This window comes from Protopterus annectens, chromosome 11.part0 (assembly GCF_019279795.1).
Source record: "Protopterus annectens isolate FY-2018-M chromosome 11.part0, PAN1.0, whole genome shotgun sequence".
Classification (NCBI taxonomy): Eukaryota; Metazoa; Chordata; order Ceratodontiformes; family Protopteridae; genus Protopterus; species Protopterus annectens.
In genome coordinates, this window is record NC_056745.1 from 826,895,665 (window position 1) to 826,917,797 (window position 22,133).

Genomic DNA, 22,133 nt, shown 5'->3' on the forward strand with positions numbered 1-22,133 from the left:
GTCTTAGTAAACAGTAATCTGAGGAATGAGTCTAACAAGTCTGTAAATTATTCAGGCAACTCATGGTAACATATGTCTTGCTTTTAGTTGTTTAATAAATACAGGGCAAGCATTTTAAAAACTTTCGTATGATTTTTTTTTAATTTCATAAAAACTGATTCTAAAGGATTGGTTAAGATCACATATGACATACTTTAATGCACTAACATTTAATTATTATTGTATTTTAAATTATTCTCATCATCTTATTTTTTTATTAAGACCGCAAGAGTGCTATGGTACAAGCTTTTAGAAACCCCCCTCCACAGCACACACATGCATACACACATTTCTTCCTAGCAAAGAAATTGCACACAGTTCAAAGCACATTTTTGGATAATTATTTATACTTTCAGTAAGGATATACTAGTTGCCTTAATGTTAAATACAAACTTCAAAGTGGTAATGCTAGTCTTCACTGCTGATAGTTGTAATGTTGCAAACAATGGTAGTATGCAGTATGTTTGCCTAGTAATTTTTGTTGCTTTTGTTTTGATGTATAGTTTTTTTTTTTTTTCACTTGGGAGGGCTCCTGTGGTGGTGTCACTTAGGACCAACGTTAATTTCTTAGTATAACAGGCACAGTCTTTGTATCTCCCTCAGCTTCCAGTTAGGATAATTAGTCTTTCTGTAAGTAATTACTTTGGAATTTGAAAAAATATTTTGTGCAGGATTATAAACTAGGATTTAATATTCAGTGCATGGAAAATAAGTCTTTGGTGGTCAGGTTAGATGTACATACAGGAGGGGGGTTTCTTGCTCATGAGATCCTTCTCTCTCTTGACATGGATAAGAAAGTTGTTTCCCCTAACCCCCCCCCCCCCCCCCGTAAAGAATCCCTCAAGTTTATAAAGTCCCTTTTCAACTGGCCTGCAGTTTTCCTAATTCCTCCTAGAAACAACTCTGAGTGTTGGGGAAGAATACAATGTTTGCAGGCTAGAAGAACCCAAATAGTGGTACTTCAGATCCTAAGATGGTACATTCCCCCTAAAAGCCCCTGGCTGAGTGGAGTTGGTCCTTTCTATGCATCCTAGAACAGACTCTTGCATAATGTCTTCAGTACAGCATCAGTCCCGCAGACCAGAGCACCTTGCCACTTACTGTCTGATGAGGAATCCTAAAGTCTTGGACAGGGTGAACAGAAGATTGTTCTCTTCAGTCATTTTAGGGCTTTGGTCCTTCACCTGTTTTTATCTGTCCAGATTCCAGCCTTTCATAGTAGACTAGAAAATGGAAAACGCTTTTAACTGTTGCTTATTCTGGAGTCACTACCAAGATCAAGGCTCTTAGTCAGACGTCACAAATATTGGCTGTGCTGATGTTTTCTTTAGGGCAGCAAGCTCAGGTGTATGCCTGTGGAGGATAGGATAACATGGTTGATGTTCTCGTTTTTGAACGTACAGCTTAGATAGGTCATTCTGAGATGCCTCTTATTGAATGGGGGTTCTTTTTGGACAAGTCCCAGAGGATTACGTGCACTGTCAGTCACACCAAAAACTTTACTTGCTTAATCTCCTGACTTCTCCAGCTTACAAACTCACTGCTTCCCCTTCTGCCATATCCATTCCTTGCTATAAATATAATCTCCACTTCTCCTGTTATTAGCTCTACTGTTGCATTTCTTAATATTCTAAACGTTCTCCTCTTTTCACTGTTAAAACTTCCCTCCATACTTGCATATACTATGACTGTTCTTTTGGCTGGACCACATTTACTTCGTCTACAACACTTGCAATGCAGTGTGTACTCCTTATCCTACTTTGTAAAACATCATGTAAATGTGTATATTGTACATCTATCTTACACCACGGTACTATATTTATTTAACATTTGTTTACTGGGAAAGTCCGACTTGGAATGTGCCAATTTTCAGAGGAGGCTCAGGGAGAAATGCTCCAGATGTATGTCTTTTGTAACGTTGGAGGAAACTGGAGCACCCGGAGGAACCCCCCCCCCCAACACACACACATGAACACAGGGAGAACATTCAGACTCAGCACAGAAGGCACCCCAGCCAAGAATCGAACCGGAGAATCTCTTGCTGTGAGGCAACAACGCAAACAGTTGTACTACTGTGCTATCCAAATTTAATATACTATATAATTTAGTTATAACTTTAATCATTACTGTTACTGTATATGTTACCCAAGCTGATCTTCCCAGTGGTCAGATTTGATCAGTGCTCTGTCCCAGTAAACAAAGTTAAATAAATAAAAATAAATAAATAAGGATCTGGCTGAGAACCTTCAAAAGTAGAAGCAACACACTCACTTCAGAAGTGGGGCCTATCTGACCCCATATGGTTCATGTGCCCTCCTTTAGCTCAGTCCAGTGCTCTAGGAAGAAAACACTGTCCTACAGACTAAAGAGGGACCTGCCTTTCGTGTCCCAGCTCTGTCAGCCAAGTTTTCCAGAAAGAGGAGACTTTGTCAGTCATGGGCTGTCAGTGTGCTTGTTTTTGGAGGGATCTCTGAGTTTGACTTTGCTTGAAATCTAAAAGAACAATTAATTCATGTCTACCTCTTAGGTCCCCCTCCCAGAAATGTCTGTGCTCATGGATAAAATCATCTCTATAGAGCTTTTACGACAAGCTCAGACCTTCCCCACAGAGGAGCCATGTAGTCGATTCCACATTCGTAAAGGGGCCAGAGGAAAAGGCAATGGTAGGAATCTTCCTTTCATTCTGGATCTCTGTGTCTTCAGCAGACACAGGTCATATTTAAAGTTCTGGATGAAATCTGTCCAGAGAGTCTTGCCTGTGTTGCCAGAAGACACAGAGGATGTTTTATCCCTCCTGAAGTCATCCTTTGTCTGCCTTTGGAGTCTCCTCTATGCATCTTAAATGCTTGTACATTGTAGTTTTCAGTTTTTAATTACAGGCTGTGCTTGTTGAGTTTGTGGGGAGTGAAATAGAGGCTAGAAACATTTCCTTAGTCTAGAACAATGTATCACAGCATGCATTGGCTGGTGGTGTGAGGAGGGTACTCTAGAGCAAGAGGAGGGTACTCTAGAGCAAGGGAGATTCAAAGGGAAAGGTACGTAAACTGAAAGTAACAATAGAGGATATCCAGTTGTGCATCCCCCAAGAAGGAACCACACAGATCAAATGGTAAATGTGGTTTATCCCTGTTATTTCTTATACTTTGCTTCTAGATACAAGTAGCATATTTGCCAAGTAGCAGACTATCCATAGTTATATGCCATGTTTTGTTTTCAAACATAGATGTTGGCCCAGACATTAAGCTGACAATGTTTAATATCATGTGCAGGCAGTTTTGAGTACATTACTAAGCCAAATGAGGCTGCCTTTTAGTAGTAGTTAGACTGAGTAAACAACACTAGCAGTTAAAGCATAAAACATTTTGATCTGGTTGCTGTTAATTAAATGGTATTTCTCTCTCTCTCTCTTTCTCTCTAGGTTATTTGGTGTCACGGGAAACTGTGCTGCCTGCAGTAAGCTCATTCCTGCATTTGAGATGGTAATGAGAGCCAAGGAAAATGTTTACCACCTGGATTGCTTTGCCTGTCAACTTTGTAATCAGAGGTACTAAAGATTTGTTTATTATTGCTGCTTAAGTCATGGTCACTATATTTTTCACATCTGTTTATCCATTTAAGTTGACATTTTAGGGCACTGGAGGAAAAGAACAGAACTTTGTGTTTGAATTGCATCTTCATAATCTTTATAGAAAAATATTGTATGAGCAGTTCTAAGCTTCATATTGAGGTAAGAATAATGTACTTCCTCCTAGAAAAATATGGTTTGCTACAAGTCTTGGAAACCTGAATTAGGTTGTTCATTTTATTCCCAAAGTTGAATGGAATGAGAATGGTCTTGGATGTTTAATTTTGTGTGTTTTATCACGGTGATTTAGAGATATTTGAATTTTGTTAATACTCTTCTCATGTACTGGATTGTTATGGTTAAAAGACATTTTTTTGGATTGCACACTGCAGGATATGTGCTCTAGATGCACAAAAAACAAAACTAGTGAGCATCTGGGGAAAGGAAGGAAATTAAAGCTGTAAGTGCTTCTGAGAAAGTTGTTTCACATTAGGTACCTAATTTTTCTTTAATTACACTGCATGAGGCATGCCGGTTTGGAGGTAGTAAAACTCTACAACCAGAATGTTTTACATTCTGAGAGCCCACCTCCCAATGCCAGTGAGACTTTGTGACAGTTATAGACATGCACAATGAGATGATAGTCTCTAGAAGATGGCTTGTGGATCACTGATTTTTTTTTTAAAAACTAGACTAGAGATACTGTTCTGGAACTGTACAAATACTCATATTGTCATTAATCTTTGTTGTCTGTCTAGATGTGTGTGTTGATGATTGCTTATTGGTTTTCATTTCAAAAGGTTACTTGCCAAATATCTGCAGCTTACTTCAAGAAGCTAAGACAATTCCAATGCTGTGGAGCAGTATTTGTAGTCTTATTTTAAATTGTTAGGGGCTGTGGGGGCTAGGGGATATGTATAATCCCAATTTGCTGTACTGTGGAGGTTAAAGAACCTTAAGTGATGAAGCTATGAGTGTGTTAATGTGTCCTACCCCACAGCAGAGATATTTGTATAACTAAGTACTTGACCTCCATGTGTTCCATTTATCCAGTTTGCCCCCTCTAAACTTTGTTAATGATTTTTAAGCATTCATCTCTTTGTGTGCATTGTGGGCTTGAGCTGTGAGCTTGTTTTTCTGTTTTCCACACAGTATGAAATGTTTATTTTTTAATCGACTTTGGATGCATTTTTTTTGACTATTCAGGTCTTCTAGCTCATTTGGGGTTTCAGATAGAAAGTACCGGAAAGTAAAATGATGTTTTTAGTTAATTTTTTTTTTCTTTTTTTTTTTTTTGTCAAGTTTATTTATTCATTAATGTCTTACTGGGTGGGTTTGGGAGATGGGATTGTAAAGGGGTAAGAGTTTTGGCATTCTGGCTGTAAAGTGGCATGATTTAGGGACTGTGGGCATGTTTTTCTGCTTGAGAAGTAAATTGATATCTGCACTTAAGGTTGGTCAGCTCTGTGGATGTTTTTGGAGTGGTTAATGTCTGTCGGAGACTTTGTAGGATATGATGACAACTTGGATACTTAGTGTAAGTGCATGGTAAAACTGTGGGAATCTGATTTTATTTTGTTTTTTTTTTTTGTAATTATTGTATTTCACTCTTCCTGTACATGTACTGCTGAGGAGGACTGGTAAGAATGTTTATTGTAAATGTGTACAAGCATTGCTCTACTTTTTTCTGGGTTCACTAGCGTGTATTGATGTGCAGTTCTTTTGAGCAGTTTTGTACAGAGTCTGATGGGATCATTTTTATGTCTATAGATAATTACTGTCCCCATACTGTCTGATTTACTGTTAGGATTGCCCTCCTCAGGAAATTAGGGTCTCTTTCAGTTCCTATACTGTTTAGAAATGCATTTTCCCATAATGGATACGGTTTCATTTGGATTTCTTATTTGCAGTTAATTTATTGCCAGAATATTCATTTTCATTTGTTTTATGGGCAACGTGGGAGGTGTGATATGTAACCATATGTTAATCTTGACCATCTTAGTCATCTTAATTTTTTGGACATCAGTAAAGTACACAAAGCTAATAAGGTCTGAGTCTTCATTTAATAGTAGCAAAATAATGTTCTTGTCATCCAGTTGCACTCTACAAAAAATAAACAAATATAAGTTCAGTCATGCTCCAATATAAATCATATTATAGATATGAAAAAGAAACAGGATACCAAGTGTACTTATAATTTTTAATGCCCCATGACCTTGGTATGATTTTTTAGGCTTCACGTTTCCTAGTAGAATAGTTTCTGAAAATATACCAGCAGTTAAAGCAGTAAAGATACAGTATAACGTACATGTAACATGCTTAGAATATGTAAGCACACGCTTCACTATTGCAGTAATCAAATCATTTACTGATCAAAGTCAGAAGGCAAATAAGTAATTTTAAAAGGGAAATCAGGAAGAAAAGTAATTTTAAAAGGGAAGCAATTCACATCCCCTTCTCTAAATGGGTACGGCAAGGAGGCAAAGCAAAGGATATATTTTTTTATTCATAGGTTCATAGGTTCATACTAGGCTATCTGCCCTAGGGCATTTATAAGCCTAGCCAGAGTGTGTGTGGCTTTCACCACCCCTTAGGATGAGAATACTATACCCATTAATTTGCTGTGCCTCTGTCCAGCAGTGATACAGAGATGATTCCCGGGGTAAACCTACGATCTCCCATCCACCCGTCAAGATTTCTCTTGAACAGAGTCAGTGAGGGGCTCTGCCTCACATGGACTGGGATTCTGTTCCATAGTGTAGGGAGTCTCTGGGTGATGAATCTGTCCCTCCAGCACGTCCTATTTATATCCGTGTTGAGGTTTAAGTCTCTTGCTCTCGTGGCTCTGGTGGATTTGGATTTTTTGAGGTGGAGCATGTCCATTAATTCCGGGTTGGACATGGCCTTGTATGTCAGGCACAGATCACCTCTGAGCAGACGGGATGCGACTGAATAGAGCTGGAGTTTCTTCAGTCGGGCATCGTATGACATATGTTTGAGCCCCTTTATCCTTTTGGTGAGGAACTTTTGGGGTCTTTCCAACTGCTGCAGGTGTCGGGTAAGGTACATTCGAATGGGGCGTTGTACTCAATCATTGGTCTGATAAGTGAAGAGTACAGGGGTACAATGACCTCTCCTGATCTGGATGTGAATCCCTTCATGATCAGGTGGGCAATGTAGAAGGTCTTCCTAACCACTTTGGCAATGTGAGTGCAAAAGAGAGGTTACTGTCAACTTGGGTCCCCAGGTCCCTGATAACTTCTTCCGTGTTTAATGGATTACCACCTATGTGGTAATTAGGGGTTACCTTGTTTTTCCCAAAGGGTATGACTATACATTTTTTGGCATTTAGCTTAAGGCCATGGCTCTGGCACCAGTTATCCATTTCTATGAGACCTTTCTGGAGGATGTCTGTGTCTGATGGAGTGTCAATTATGGTGCCCAGTTTGCAGTCATCTGCAAATTTTGTCAACCACAATCCCCCTGTGTTTGCCTGCAATTCAGAAAAATAAATGCCGAACAAGAGGGGGCCCAGGACTGAGCCCTGTGGGACACCGTCAGGACCGGCTTAGAGTCTGACATGGCACCAGCAACTCTAACCCTGTGTGTTCTGTCCTTGAGCCAGTTTGCAACCCATCTTGTGACATATGGGTTTACATCTAAGCTGGTGAGCTTTTCTATGATGCCCGAGTGGGGTATTGTGTCGAACGCTTTTGCTAGGTCAAGGTAGGCTGTGTGAACTGCCTTACCCTTATCAATGGCCTTAGTGACTGTTTTGAAAAAGTCGACCAAGTTCAGGAGGCAGGATCTGCCCTTGACAAAGCCAAATTGGGTAAGATCCAGTGTCTGTAGGTCCCCAATGTCTTTATTTATGAGTTCCATTATGATCCTCTCCATAGCTTTGCAGACAAGGCTGGTCAAGCTTATGGGGCGGTAATTTCAGGGTCCGTAGAAGCACCGCCTTTGTGGAGTGGGACCACAGTTGCCGACGCCATTCTTTGGCACGTATCCTGTAGTAAGGCTAAGATTAAACAGCAGCCTTATGTGTGGGTTTAGTTCCTCATTGAGTTCGTGTAGCACACATCCGGGGACACCGTCCGGTCCCATTGATGCTGTTTTTTTTGCTTTAGAGAGAGCAGCTCTCACCTGGGCATCTGAGATGTTTGGGAGGCTAGACTCTGGTGGGATAGATATTTCTCCTTTTGGGAGGAGAAATTTGCACTGAACCTGTCTGCCAGTATGTTGGCAATGTCTGTGGGTTCAGTGATTTTTTTTTATCATTTTGGACTAATTCTGAGCATATCTGGGAGTTTCCACCCAGGTTTCTAACATAGCTAAAGAAGGCTTTGTGTTTTTTTCTTTGCCTCTTCCAAAGGTGACAGCCCTATTTTCTGTGAAGATCACTGTGAAGCAGATTTGCAAGTGTCAAGGTAATTGTGAATTCTGATGAACTCTCACTGTTTAGAGACAATAGCACTAAATTGTTGATTGAATACATTTTTACATTTTACCCACTTTGGTGTGTGACCAGTTCTTCTGGTGGGTGGCCACGGTGGTGCAGCGGATAGCATTGCCGCCTCAGAGCAAAAGGTTCTCCGGTTCGATTCTCTGCTGGGGTACCTTCTGTGCGGAGTCTGCATGTCCTCCCTGTGGTCGCGTGGGTTTGCTCTGGTTTCCTCCTCCCACATCCCAAAGACATGCAGTAGGTGGATTGGACACTGTAAATTGGCATTAGGTGTCTGTCTGTGTCTGTCTGTGTGTCTGTGTCTGTCTGTGTGTCTGTGTCTGTCTGTGTGTGTCTGTCTGTCTGTGTCTGTCTGTCTGTGTGTGTCTGTCTGTGTGTGTGTCTGTCTGTGTGTGTGTGTGTCTGTCTGTGTGTGTGTGTCTTCTGTGGAAGGTTGGGTGCCAGGCTGGCAACTCTACACCATAAAACTCCACTGCCAATCATGAGCGGACAGATGATCCGCTGTGGCGACCCCTAACCAGGAAGAGAAAAAAGGTGTGTGACCAGTTCTTCTAGCTTCTGTTTCTTTTCACTTGATGTTCAAGGTAGGGATTTCTTTTGATTTTTTTTTAGTTTTATTTTTTTTAGTACAAGGTCAACCCTTTCTTTAGTTATTTATATTGTATACCTAGTGTAACTTCTTGTGTTAAATTTTGAAGTTAAGTTTAGTATTCGTATGATCACTACATAGTCATCTTGTGTGCTGGTTATTTAAGAATGTAGGGGGTGCTGCTTTTAGTGATGTGGGGGGCATGGTGGGGTAGTGGAGGCCACCTGATCCCTCAGCCTGGTCCTCGCTCTTCTTGGGTGAGAATAGTCTGATTAGACCCCTCCAGCTAGTAAGTAAATGGGCTGTAGGGCTGTCACTTGGATGGAATAGTGTTGGCTGTCACACATGAGAGACAAATCAAATAAATGATTGTGTGAAGGAATGGGCGATGTGTGCTAGTGAGCTGGGAGGAAGAAAAACAAAGTGAGAACAAATGCAGAGAGAGAGAGACGCGCGCACACACACTTTTTGTAAATAAAAAGTTTGGCTTCAATCAAAAATTTGTAAGCAAAAGCATATAAGGTGACTAACACAGGAGTAATACTTTATGTTAGCAAGTAATTTCATAAATTATCATTTCTTAGAATTTGTGTCTGTTTTATTTTCAGCTACAAAATATACAGAATCAAAGTGCAGTAGGAAAATTACACTGCGTGTCTGGATTCGTCAGGCTGTTGCATGCTAGAATATTACTGTTAGATCTTCTGTTTCAAAAGGTGTCCTGTATTTGTTACAGAAGCTTTTGCTGAGCTAGTCAGATGCAGTATCAAGGGGAGGGAGGCTGCCTTAAAGAAATACTTTAAAATAGTGTATTATGAACACCAGATTGCAGCCTAGCTTAGATATTTTGTTGCCTGGCTCTGCTTTTCAGGCAATCATTTCCAATCTCCGAGTACTCTGACACTAGTCACAACTGGATTCTATTTTTGCATGCAAAATAATAAATGTTGATTTCTGTGAGTTACTTTATTTATTTTCACTGTTCTACCTCATCTTTTCTTGTGAGCTTTTAGTTTTTCTTTACGCTGTCATGCAATGGCAGCTAAAGTTAATCATTTCTTCATATCTGTTTTTTTCTGCTGCGTAACTTTCTAGTTCTGTTCATTTCATATGATAAATCAAACATTTATGAACCTGAATGGAAAAGATGAATATAAATAAGTCATAATAGTTTCTGCTAGTATAGATTATTTACCTTTAATGCTGTTAAAACTTGTCAGACTGAATCCCATCATTAAAATAAATAATTAAATGCACTTTAATAATGCATCACATGACTAAAAATGATACAATTCCATCTGATGAAGCCTTTAACAGAAAACAAAGGAGTCCACTGAAGCCCACAATAAATTTACATTTTTTTTTATGTTTTAACCTTGCGTTTGGCGCTTCAATTTTTCTGCTGTGTTCAACAAGTGGAGCAGATGTTTTACTTTTTTAACTTTTTTTTTTATGTTGCCAAACTTAGACTTTTAGAAATGCATTTTTTTAATACTTAAGCACTCTTGCCACATCTTAATATTTTATTTTATTTACTATTAATTAATTTATTTAGTAGTTTACTTGTGTTTAGAAAGGTTAGTCTTCTTAAATATAGCTGATTTTCAAGGGAGTCATGAGCTTGTATTTACAGTGAGTAGGGGGAAATTTGGCCATGACACCAAACAAGCTTCTCTAGTCATTTTGCTGGGGATCTCCTCACAACTGGGAGAGATGTGGCCTTGGTTTTAACGTTTCATCTGAAGAATGGCACCTCAGGTTTTAATGCTACATTACACTGTGAGAGTTGGCGAAAAGAATAAAAGCACCTTCTGTAATAACAGGACCCTCAGCCTTCTGATGTTTTGGCATCAGACAAGTGTGTCACCTGCTGAGTAATTGATACAGTTAGATTTTAGGTTTTGAATCTCATTGTGGTAAAAAGTTATCATCAGTTAGCACTTTTCTCGGTCTTGCATTTATGTCTTTACTAAGATGTTTCAAAAATGAACCGTTATTAGTAATGGTAGTCATGGAAGCTTTTACATCAGTAACCTTGTAAAGTTCTGGGCAGTGGAGAGAGATGTTTACCTTGAAAACATCTGAGTGGTATATTTAGCCCCACTTTAAAAACATGTATTGAGGCATGTTTTTATTGTCCATGTAGCTTCCCTGCTCCTTAGATATCTTCAATGAGTTTGTTTCTGTCAGACAACAGAAATAGTCATATTGTTAAAAGTGTAATTATACCTCAAACCTTCAAGCAGTAATGCTAAAGTTGCGTTTTTTTGTTCTTATTGCCTTTCAACATTATCAAACTTCTTTTTTCCATGGCATCTTTTTTATAAGTACTAGCATTGGTGCTTTACCATGTTCGACATTAATATTGCACCATTTTTCACTTGCTGCCTGGTGGGGATCTATCCATCTATGGAATGATCCCACAAATGGTGTCAAAAGTCAATGTAATTATGAATGCTTTATCACTACAAGCCAGTACTTTGTGGTAAATTTTCAGATGTGACCTGCTTAAAACTCCAAAAGTACTGCAATACTACAGAAAGATAATGTCGCCCTACATTGACAGATGATATTCATATCGAAAGTCAAGATGAACTGAGTTTTATTTATTACTTATTTGTCTTTGTTGACCGGGAAAGTCTGCCTGGGCCGAGTCCATTTTCAGTGGAGGCCTGGGGGAAAAAGTTCTACCACAATATATTTATATTAGCAAGTGAATTTCAAACAGTTCTCAGAAAAGCAATTGCATTTCTTACGAAACAATTTTTACCCTTCTGCTTAATAGATGGTTTCTGTTCTTCACCTTAGGACATTTTGAGTTGCTGTCTGATGGGTGTAACTCCCAGTCCAGCTCTCCACCTAATGTTGTCCCCAGAGACCTTTGCAGTTGCAGACCGCATCAAGAGTCATAGTAGTACTAACCCATCTCATTAGGCGTAGGTATAGGCTACTTGTGTCCAGCATCTCCAAACAGCTAATCCACCTCTTTAAGTCTGCCAATTACTGCAAGCTGGCTGTTCTGTTCTTCCGATACAGTCTGCTGTCATACTACCTCAGAGTACTAAACCATATAGATCAGCAGTGTTTTAGAAAGGAGATATAGTTAATGCAAAGAAGTATAGCATTGTCTGTATGTTTGGTAAAAAATCTCAACAGCAACTTACAGTACAGACAGCACCCCACTCCAGACTGTTAACGGATGTCTGAGCCATTGGTACTTTTGTAGACAAGTGCCTATCTTTTGATCACTAAGTGCCTATCTTTTGATCACTAAGTGACAACAATAGTCAGGAAATCCTTCTCTGTAGCCCAATTAATATCTAAAGTTATTTTATCCAGGTTAAAAGAAGTGGTCATTCCTCTGTGCTCTGCCATTATTAAACCAGTTACTGACTATGATACTTATGCTGGATCTATGCATACTAAAATGTCATATAGCTAGTAAGACCCCAAAGTCTCCAAGTAAAAAGATTACTGGACTAGACACTTCAGATTGATGGTAAGTTTAAAGCCCTATCTGTATACACTCAGTCTGTTAATAGTCTTGTGAAGTATGAGTCTGTCATTCAGTGCCATTAAGGAAGGACCCAGCCCACCTTGATTTCCTAAACTTTCAAAAACAAATGACGTCATAAATACTCAAAATACAGATTTGAGAATACTCAAAATACAGATTTGAGTCCCCATCAGCAAATGCATAAGACATGCTGTAGGAACAGACATATTGCTCAGCACTTCACCTATCTGGAATAATTTTGTGGTACATACAAAACAGAGTGATACGTTCACTTCCTTTAAGGCAAACCTTGATAGTTGGATGGGTGTGAGTGCCTCTAAATTCATCTGGTGTCTGACAATGTTTGCTCACCTGCAGCTAGGAGGCTGCCATATAAAGGTACACATTGATAAGGTGATTATTGTTGAACTTTTTTTGCCACGTTTATTCTGACTGTATGAATTAAGGAGCATTTGAAGGATGTCCACAGTGGAAATACAGTGCTGAAACCATTAATTTTACTAGTTTCCATGGCTGTGTGCAAGCATTTTTGGATGTACTGCTTTAAGTATGTTTTAACCTGTTGAAGAGCAACTGTAGCTTAAAAAAATGAAACAAAAAAAACTGTAAACATATTTTTTGATTATTACTCTAGTATACATCCTTATCTGGTCCTCAACCTGGAGTACTGGCCAAGCGTTATTTTGATTGCATTTTTCTTCCCCTTCAGAGTGTCTTTGATCATAATTCGATGATCCAGGCCTGGTTGCACCACTTTTCATGTGAATCCTCAGCACCTATTTAAGTGAGGGACTGTCTCTCTCTCTTCTCCCTTCTTTTACTTTTACTATCCAATCTCTTCTTGAACAAAGGTGTGGCAGCATGCTAATTAGGATGTTTTTCTGTTATGAGTGGCCTTGCAAGGTCCCAGTATATACCATCCAAAGCTTTAAAAAATATATTGGATGTTCTTTGTGTTTCACTGTTGCAGTCATTACATTTGGGTTATATGCCTGCAGGTAGCCCTCAGCCGGCCTGAATACCAGAGTCTTGGATTCCTGCGTCGAATGCTGTCTCTTCTTCCATGACATCAGGTCGTCAGGGGTATAAAACATGCAACCGACGCCATTACATCAGTCTTTCTTGCCGCGTGGTGCCTGAAGCAGAAGCAGTTTGCAAGTGCCGGTCGGCCGACTCCTGAAATTTTCTTTTTTCGAGTTGCAGGACCAAAGTCTTTAAAAAAGCGAAGTACCTTGTTGGGGATCCTTTTTCTTGCTCTTAACCGATGTTAGTAAAAGTTAACAATTGTCTTACTTGTGGAAAGCAAATATCTCATAAAGATTTTCATTCGTACTGCATTCCTTGCTTAGGCCCAGACCACGACATCCCTCACTGTCGGTTTTGTGTCTTATTCAACCCCTGAACTATTCGTCATCAGTCTGTTTTTGCTGCAAATTATTTTGGTCCTCTGTATAACTATCCAGAAATGGCTTCGGTAAGCCATCCGTCTACCGATATTCCAAAAAAACGTAAAGATAAAGACAGAGACAGACCGCATAGGTCCAAAACTGCCAACAACACTTCCGTTAAGCTAGTCGCCAGTTTGCCAGTACTCAGTGAGGTGTTTTCGCAGCCCCTGATACCCGCTATTTCACATTCGCAGGCCTCTACTGAGACCCATCCAGAGTCCGGTATGCTACGAGATGCTTCTTCAACTATGGAACCTGCGGATGTCTCTACCTTGGATGGGTTCGGAGCCGCTGTGCAGGCACCAGCTTCTGAGGGTGTAGTTAGGCCTACAGACTTGCATTTTAAACTGACGCCATCTTTTTCATCCAGGTCTAAAACTCGACCCACTCCTAGAAAGCTGCCATCCAAACTGCATGGTCAGGCCCATATGCCTAAAAAAAAAATGCTTAGAATGGCTGAAGACATTATTACTTTAATTAGGGGAAGCCAGCCTTCCCCCTCTAAGAGACCTAGAACGGATTTTCCTTCTTTTCTGATTCTTATGATCAGTATTCTGATATTTCTGTTTCTTCTGATTACCAGGATTTGCCCTTATCTACCTGTGAGGATTCTGATGCAGAGGATTCCATTCCTTCTGCTTCCCCTCCAGAAAATTTTTCTTTTGGTGAAACTTTGCACACTCTTAGGGAGCATTTCTGCTGGGAAAGCCAGGATTACTCTGACTCCAAAAAGAGGCTTAAGGGATTCTTACTCCTTCCTCAACACAGGCCTTTAGCTATCCCTCCTGTTATGGACATTGTAGATGATGCTTTCTTGGAATCTAGCCTGTCCCAGACACTTTACCTCCAGCTCCCAGAAAACCTGACTGGTATTGGAGTACCTGACTCTCACAAGTTCCTCTTCAAGAATCCTACTGTAGATCCAGAGACCATTTCCCAAGGTCCAAAGGGCATTAAGGCTACTGCTGCCAAAAACCCTACCCCTTCTGATAGAGATTCTAGAGCCTTGGACATATGGGGTAAGAAGATATACACTTCTGCTTCTTTGGCCATTAGGGCTTTAAATTTCCAGTTTCATATGTTAAAGTGCAGCAGCAGATTATGGGACTACTTAAACAAAAAATGATGTTGATTCCTGACTGTGCTGAACACAAAGAATTACAGGATTTAATGCATTCTCCTGAACAAGTTGGTAAACAGAATTTGCAATGTAGTTTTGATTCTGTAGAAGCATCTCGCAGGCCTGCTGTCACTGGGCCTGTACTTAGAAGGCATGCTTGGCTTAAGGAACAAAACTTGCCAGATCATGTTAAAGCTAAATTACTGGATGCTCCCTTAAACCAAGACTGCCTGTTTGGCAATAAAGCAGAAGAATTCCTCAAAAAGATTGAGGAAAAAGCTAAATTTATGCAAACTGTTAAAGATTTCCTGCAAGTACAGCCTCCCAGATTTAGTAGGCATTGGCCTTCAAAGAATTGGTCCTTTCCAGTCTCTTCCAGGCCTTTTCAGTCCAAACCCAGGAACAGTAGACCACCTAGGTTACAATCTCAGGCTACGCACAGGCCTAAGCAGTGGAGGACTCCACTTCCAAAGCAGGAAGTAGTAAGACACCCCCCTACGGAAAAATGTCACAATGACTTAACCCTTCCAAGCCCTGCTCAACTGCCTGCTCCCTTAGGAGGAAAGCTCACCCTGCATGCAAAAAAACTGAAAACTCATAACCCAGGACAAAAGGGTTTTAAATGTAGTTTTCCAAGGATACAGATTCCACTTCCACACCCTACCAACCCCAAACGGTTGGCCATACCTACCCCCAAATCGGTGGGCAGAGGCTCAACAGCAGGTTCTCTCTTCTCTAAGTATCAGGGCTTTTCAGCCTGCCCCAGCAGAAGAAAGGGAACAAGGTTTTTATTCAAGACTTTTCCTGGTACCCAGAAAAGGCAGCTCCTGGCATCCTATCCTGGACCTGTCTATTCTAAACACCTTTTTGGTAATCTCAAAATTCAAAATGCTAACACTTCAACAGCTGCTTCCTATGCTAGGCAAAGATACCTGGTTGGCAACCTTAGACTTAAAGGAAGCTTACTTGCACATTCCAATAAGGCAGTCTTGCAGAAAATACCTACCCTTCAGGGCAGGCTCCATGCACCATCAGTTCTCTGCACTTCCCTTTGGCTTATCTACTGCGCCCAGGGATTTCACAAATTGTCTAGCTCCAGCCATTGCATTTTGCAGGCAGAGAAATATTCAAATATACCCATACCTGGATGATTGTCTGATTCAGGCAGAAAGCCAGGACTTTATTAAAACATCTGGCATTCGTAAAGAAGCTTCTAACCTCACTGGGGTACACCATAAACGAAAAGAAATCTCACCTAGTACCCTGCCAACAGATTGTATTCCTGGGAGCAAGCTTGAACACAACTTCCCAGATGGCTTTCCTCACTCCAGAGAAACAAGATTGACAGCCTACTTCAAACTACTGGCCACAAAGACCCAGCTGTCTGCGAGGAAAATTCTGCAAGCCGTGGGGTTCATGTCCTCTTGCATTCTACTAATTCCATATGCAAGACTGCATATGAGGAAACTACAGTGGCATCTAAAAGGTCTATAGTGCCAACATTCTCAGGACCTGGAATCAATGATTCCTATCATTCCTTGTATAAAGACAGAGCCCCTTTGGTGGGCAGAGGCCTGCTACCACAACAAGGGTCTCCCTTTCACTCTACCCCCTGCCGCCCAAACCCTAACAACAGATGCATCAGACTATGCATGGGGGCTCACTTGGCAGGGCAGTACATTCAGGGCAAATGGAACCCGAATCAGATGCACCTGCATATCAGCCAGAAAGAAATGTTAGCTTTACAGAATTCCCTGACAGCCTTCAAAGACTACATCCTTACAGGACATTTTATTGATAAAGACAGACAACACCACAGTTATGTGGTACATAAACAAGCAGGGGGGGAACCCACTTACACCCTCTCTGCAGACTAGCCATGGCTCTGTGGAATACAGCCTTGAGCTACTAAGTACACCTACAAGCTCAATTCCTGCCAGGCAAGCTAAATTCACTGGCAGACGACCTAAGCAGAAATCTCATGGACCTACACAAATGGAAACTGGAACCAAAAATATTCAACCTCTTGAACAGTTAGGGGACTCCAGAGATAGACCTGTTTGCCTCCCCTCAAAACTACCAGTTGGACAAATTCTGCACAAGGACTCCCCACAGTCAAGCTTGGAAAGTGGATACCCTGTCCTTTACCTGGGAGAGCCTCTCTGTTTATGCCATCCCCCTCTGCCTCTCCTCTCGAAGGTTCTGCTAAAGATCAAAAAGGACAAGCCAAGGACAATACTGATTGCACCAGACTGGCCACGCCAGCATTGGTACCCCCTCTTGCGCAGTGTGATACTGCTGGAACCATGGCACCTACTTCAGACACCTTCCCTGCTGTCCCAGCAGGCGGGCCAGATTCTCCGCCCTCAGTTTCAAACTGTGAACCTTGCAGCCTGGCTAATTCCTCGAGCTCCCTAATAGCATCCCTCAGTAAGCAGGTGTTAGATGTCATTCTGGAAGCAAGGAGGCCTAGTACTAGGAAATCTTATGCTGAAAAGTGGAAAAGATACTGTTCATGGAGCCAGACTCAGGGGATGGGCACAACAATGCCCAGCTTACCTTATATTCTTCAATACTTAACAGAAAGGCTCCACAAGGGCTTATCTTTCTCGTCAATTAAAATTCAAGCCTTTGCCATTTCAGCACATTATAATACTGAATCACCCCCTGCTAAAGCAATTCCTCAGAGGAGCCAAAAATTTAAGACACCCCCCCCCCCTAGGCGAGCCCCTACTCCAGTCTGGGACCTTAACTTTGTATTGGAAAAGCTCACTTTCCCTCCATTTGAACCAGCTGCAACTGCAGAGTTGAAATTCCTTTCTTGGAAAACAGCCTTCCTTCTAGCCAGCACTTCAGCAAGAAGAGTGTCTGAATTACAGGCCCTCATGGCAGTGGAGCCCTTCATTATCTTCCATGCAGACAGGGTTTCCCTCAGGACCAATCCTTTCTTTATGCCCAAGGTAGTGTCTAGTATGGCCCTAAATCAGTCCATTCATTTGCCTACCTTTTAACAGAATCCACAGAACAAAGGTGAGCGAATACTTTGGACGTGCACAGACAACTTAGATTTTATATGGACAGGACTAAGCCTCTCAGAAAATCTGAACAGCTGCTAGTTGGCTTTGCTGCAGGGGCAGAGGGGAAGGTCATTTCAAAGCAAACCATTTCTAAATGGATAGCCCATTGCATTCATTTCTGCTATAAGCACCATGGAAAACCTACCCCACAGGGGATAAGATCACATTCCACCAGGCTGCATCTACCTCTGCAGCCTTCCTCAGAGGAGTCCCTACCAGGGACATCCTAGAAGCTGCTACCTGGAGCTCTGTACATACCTTAACAAAGCATTCCCACATGCCTATTTTTTTCTAAATCCAGAGCTGATTTTATCACTGCAGTCTTGCAGGGCTTATTAGCTGTTCCTAATGCTCTCTGACTTCCTCCTCCCTTCCTTAGCTTTGGGAATCGACCCAAATGTAATGACTGCAACAATGAAACACGAAGAACATAGTACAGTTGTGTACACTTACCATAAATGTAGATGTTCGAGTGTATTCACTGTTGCAGTCCTGGTTACCCCCCCCCCCCTCCAGCCCCCTGACTTCTCTTGACTCTACCTTTCCTTCTTGTTTGGTGTATTTAAGCTTTCTGGTGTATTTGCTTTTTGATGGAGGTCTAACATAACATATAATTGCTTCCCATTATGGGGGCACCTGACATCTGGGGCAAGAAAAACTGATGCAGTGGCGTTGGCTGCATGTTTTATACCCCTGGCGACCTGATGTCATGGAAGAAGAGACCGCATTCAACGCAGGAATCCAATACACTGGTATTCAAGCCGGCTGAGGGCTACCTGCAGGCAGATAACCCAAATGTAATGACTGCAACAGGGAATACACTCGAACATCTACATTTATGGTAAGTGTACACACCTGTACTTTTTTGAAGAGTATTTAGCAGCTTTAAAGAGGGATAGACAGACAAAATAGTTACAGTATTTCCAGGATAGATGAATAATAAGTCAAGTTCATGTGGTATCTTTTGTTATACATGTTTGTGTTTCTTTGCATTTATGTATATTCAGCATTTAGGCAGATGCCCTCAGTAAATCATATCCAGTACTATCCTGTCATCTCATGATTGCTGGTCCCTTGTAGTTCAGGTTATATTACAGATTTTGTGGTAGCTTGAATTCCCCAGACTGATTGTTGGAGAGAGTCTGGCTTAATGCCGGTTAACCAGTACTCTGTCTTTGTGCCCCTTTTCCCTCTTCCTGGTTATCATTCAGCTCCAGAATTTCACTGAAATGTAATTTTTACCCTTTTTTTTTTTTTTTTTTTTTTTTTTTTTTTTTTTGTTTGTTTTTGTTTTTTAGTGCTGTGTGGAAGTAGACCCATGGTCTTCCAGTGTGTAGTGTATGAAATCACATTGTATATGAAAGCTATAAAAAGACAATTTGTAAAAAAATGAAAACAAGTGATAAATTCAGCACTTGTATATGGCTGTCCATGCACTTAGTGACAATGCTGTTATGGCTGGATATTTCATGATGTCTCTCTGCTACACTCTTCTTGCATTGCACTTTATATAGCACTGCATTTCTGATAGTAACTCCCACTAAGTTTTACTCCTGTAAATTTCAGAAAAAATAGTTCTCTGACAGATTACCCTCATATGAGGAAGATGATGCAACTCACAGAAGAGTAGGGGGGAGGTACAGACATGTCAAAAAAAAAAAAGAGCTGTAGTCCATCAGGAAACTTTTGGTGTGAGCTGCAGCAGATGTCTTATCAATGAGCAGTATTGCACACTTGGGGTTTGCTTCCATGTTAAATAGTGGTTTTCCCCATTTTCTGGCAGTCACTTTTTGCACTTGAGCATTTAAAGCCCACAGGCTTAGCTTTATGTGGTGCATTTCAAGATGTGTAGCACCGTATGGGAGTCCATGTTGTGTCACTGGATGCTGTGTAGCCTTTTGAATTTGTACTGAGCTTGCACTGTCCATAGGAACTGCAGCATGTAGAAGTTAACTTCACCCAGTGAGCCATTTGTTTTGATGGAGTTTGTTTGGGATACATGTAGGCCATCATCTACCTAATTGCAGTTGATGCATTAGATTTTATCCCCTTTGATTACTAATGTGTGGTTTGCTCCTTCTAAAGCTTTGGGTGCTTTGCTGTTGCAAAGCTACACTAAGCTCTGCATAGTTATGGTTCAATGAAACTGCTAGGTATGCATCTGTTTACAGTGACCCATCTAGTAAGAGATCTCATCAGGAATGTGGACATTTGATTAACAAAATTATTCTGTCAAACGTGTTACTGTGACACCTATGTATGTATATAGGGAAGGTATTGTTGTCATTCTGTCTCATTGTACCTGAAGATGTGGTCAGCAAAATGCATCCTCTCCAAAAGCCATCTTTTTCAGATGTGTGAAGTTTTAAAAAATCATTAGGGGTAGATGTGAATGTGTGACTATTGTTGCGGCCTGAGAGCTCTTTATGCTTATTTGTTGTCCCAGGTTCTCCTTTGAAAGCAGTTAAATTCCTTAATGTGACTACATATACAGACCTATAATTTGATATTCTGGCCTCCGTTCCCTAAGCTGTGCAATCATTTGCTGTAGCTAATGATTTGGATGTGGTCTTTTATGCACAAGGTCGTTTCCTTCTGTTAAACCACAGAGCAGGTTGCTAGTTCATGCTTTTAGTAGTATGCAAAAATGTGCTTTTTGACAGCTGAAGCTTGCTGTGGTACTGCTATCAGTGGTTTAGCTGTTGCCTTCATAGCATGTTACAATAATGTCACTGTTATCTTTTTCTTATGACTTAGTGTTTGCAGTGATTCATGTCCAAACATATTACTTTTAATCATCAGTGAATGAGTCTTACTTTGGATTGCTTGTTCTTATGCAGCACTTCCGTTCTGAGCACATTATTTTAGTCTGCCAAAGTATGCTTACCTTCCAGCCTTGATTTTGCGAATTACACTTTTGTTATTGCACATGCTTTTATAATTCATTAATTCTGATGCCTTGATCATGTTCCGTACTCACACCAGCATCTTACCTTGCACACATTTCCATGCTTGTTAGTGTTGCCTAGAAATTCACAGTTACTATATCTCTGCCTTGTAGCCTGCGTGTGTCTGGCCGTTGCAGAATCTGATTTTCTTGCTGCTGTTACTCTACTTTACAGGGCACTGTAGCTATTTGAGGCTGTTAGGTTACTTCAGTGGTCATCCCTTTCACTGTTTTATAGCCGTATCAAAACTTGCATATTGGACCTGTTTGTCCATGCGTGTCCTGTACGTTTAGCTTCAGGTAGCTTATTGCCATTAGTTTGGAACATGTTTGAAGAAGAAAAAAGAAATCACAATGTTTTTCTTTTTCTGCATGGCACTTAGAAAACCAGATCCATGAGTTGTAGAATGAAGTACGAGGGTTGAATGGTAGGTGGTGCTGAACATGCTTTACAGGTGTGAGTAAGAATAATCACAGGTGTCAGGGAAGTTTTTGAACAAAGAAAAAAAAATCACAAACATGTATTTAAGCAGTTAAGTACTAAAGCATTTTTTTGGGGGGGGCTGGATTGGAGGGCTGCAGATGTACTAGTGAGGTGCTTGGAAGGCGATAGAAGGTTTCTACAGAGGTGATGGATTGTAGGAAACCTGCTTCCTTGCTGCTGGTGAGATGAATATAGGAAAATGGGAAACCAATGGCCCAAAAAAAAAAAAAAAAACAGACTTTAGACTGTAATTGTGGGAGCTAAACTCGTCCAGAGTGCAGGTAATTGCTTTGATAATACTATAGTGTAGACTAAAAATCGTCAGAGAAAGCTGAGTTAAATATGCTACATTGTTGTAAACTGCCGCTTCTGCACGAGTCAAAGACTTGTTAAATCTCTCCATTAAAGACAAAATCATGGCTAGTAACCGTAAAGCCAACATAACAGTATTTACAGAACATAAAATATATGGATGTGTCACTGGTCATGTTCCCACAGGGGGGGAAATCTGTGCATTTACAATTAAATCCACAGTGTAATTCACCCTTGAAAGGCAAACACTCTTAAATCCTGCATCTAAAACCTTTCAAATACCCCCAGCACAGCAGAGAAACATTCTAGTGTCATTATTAAAAGTGCCTCATATATTTCTGCTGTTCGCTTCATTTATTACACATGCCCTAACAGCACCACATATCTTAGCTAGAGTTGGTTACGCACAATTAGCACTTAGTTATTGTCTTGTCACCCTAGTCTGTACAAGACTAACTCCTCTAATGCAAGAGGCTCGCTCGTCTTCATCAGTCAACCAAGGCAGACAATTTCCATTCCTGTGCCTGCATAACAAAAAAGGTTTTTCTAGCTTGTAGTGCCTTGCCTTAT

General features: G+C 40.8%; 1 protein-coding gene across 7 annotated transcripts in view; it reads left to right on the plus strand.

Annotated features, from left to right (window-relative positions):
• Positions 1-22,133, plus strand: part of LMO3 (LIM domain only 3) — a 324,298-nt gene that overhangs the window by 284,772 nt on the left and 17,393 nt on the right. For all 7 annotated transcript variants that reach the window (XM_044088233.1, XM_044088232.1, XM_044088230.1 and 4 more), the window contains one exon: positions 3,458-3,583. In XM_044088233.1, coding sequence (XP_043944168.1) covers positions 3,458-3,583 — 126 coding nt within the window. The remainder of the gene's footprint in view (positions 1-3,457; positions 3,584-22,133) is intronic.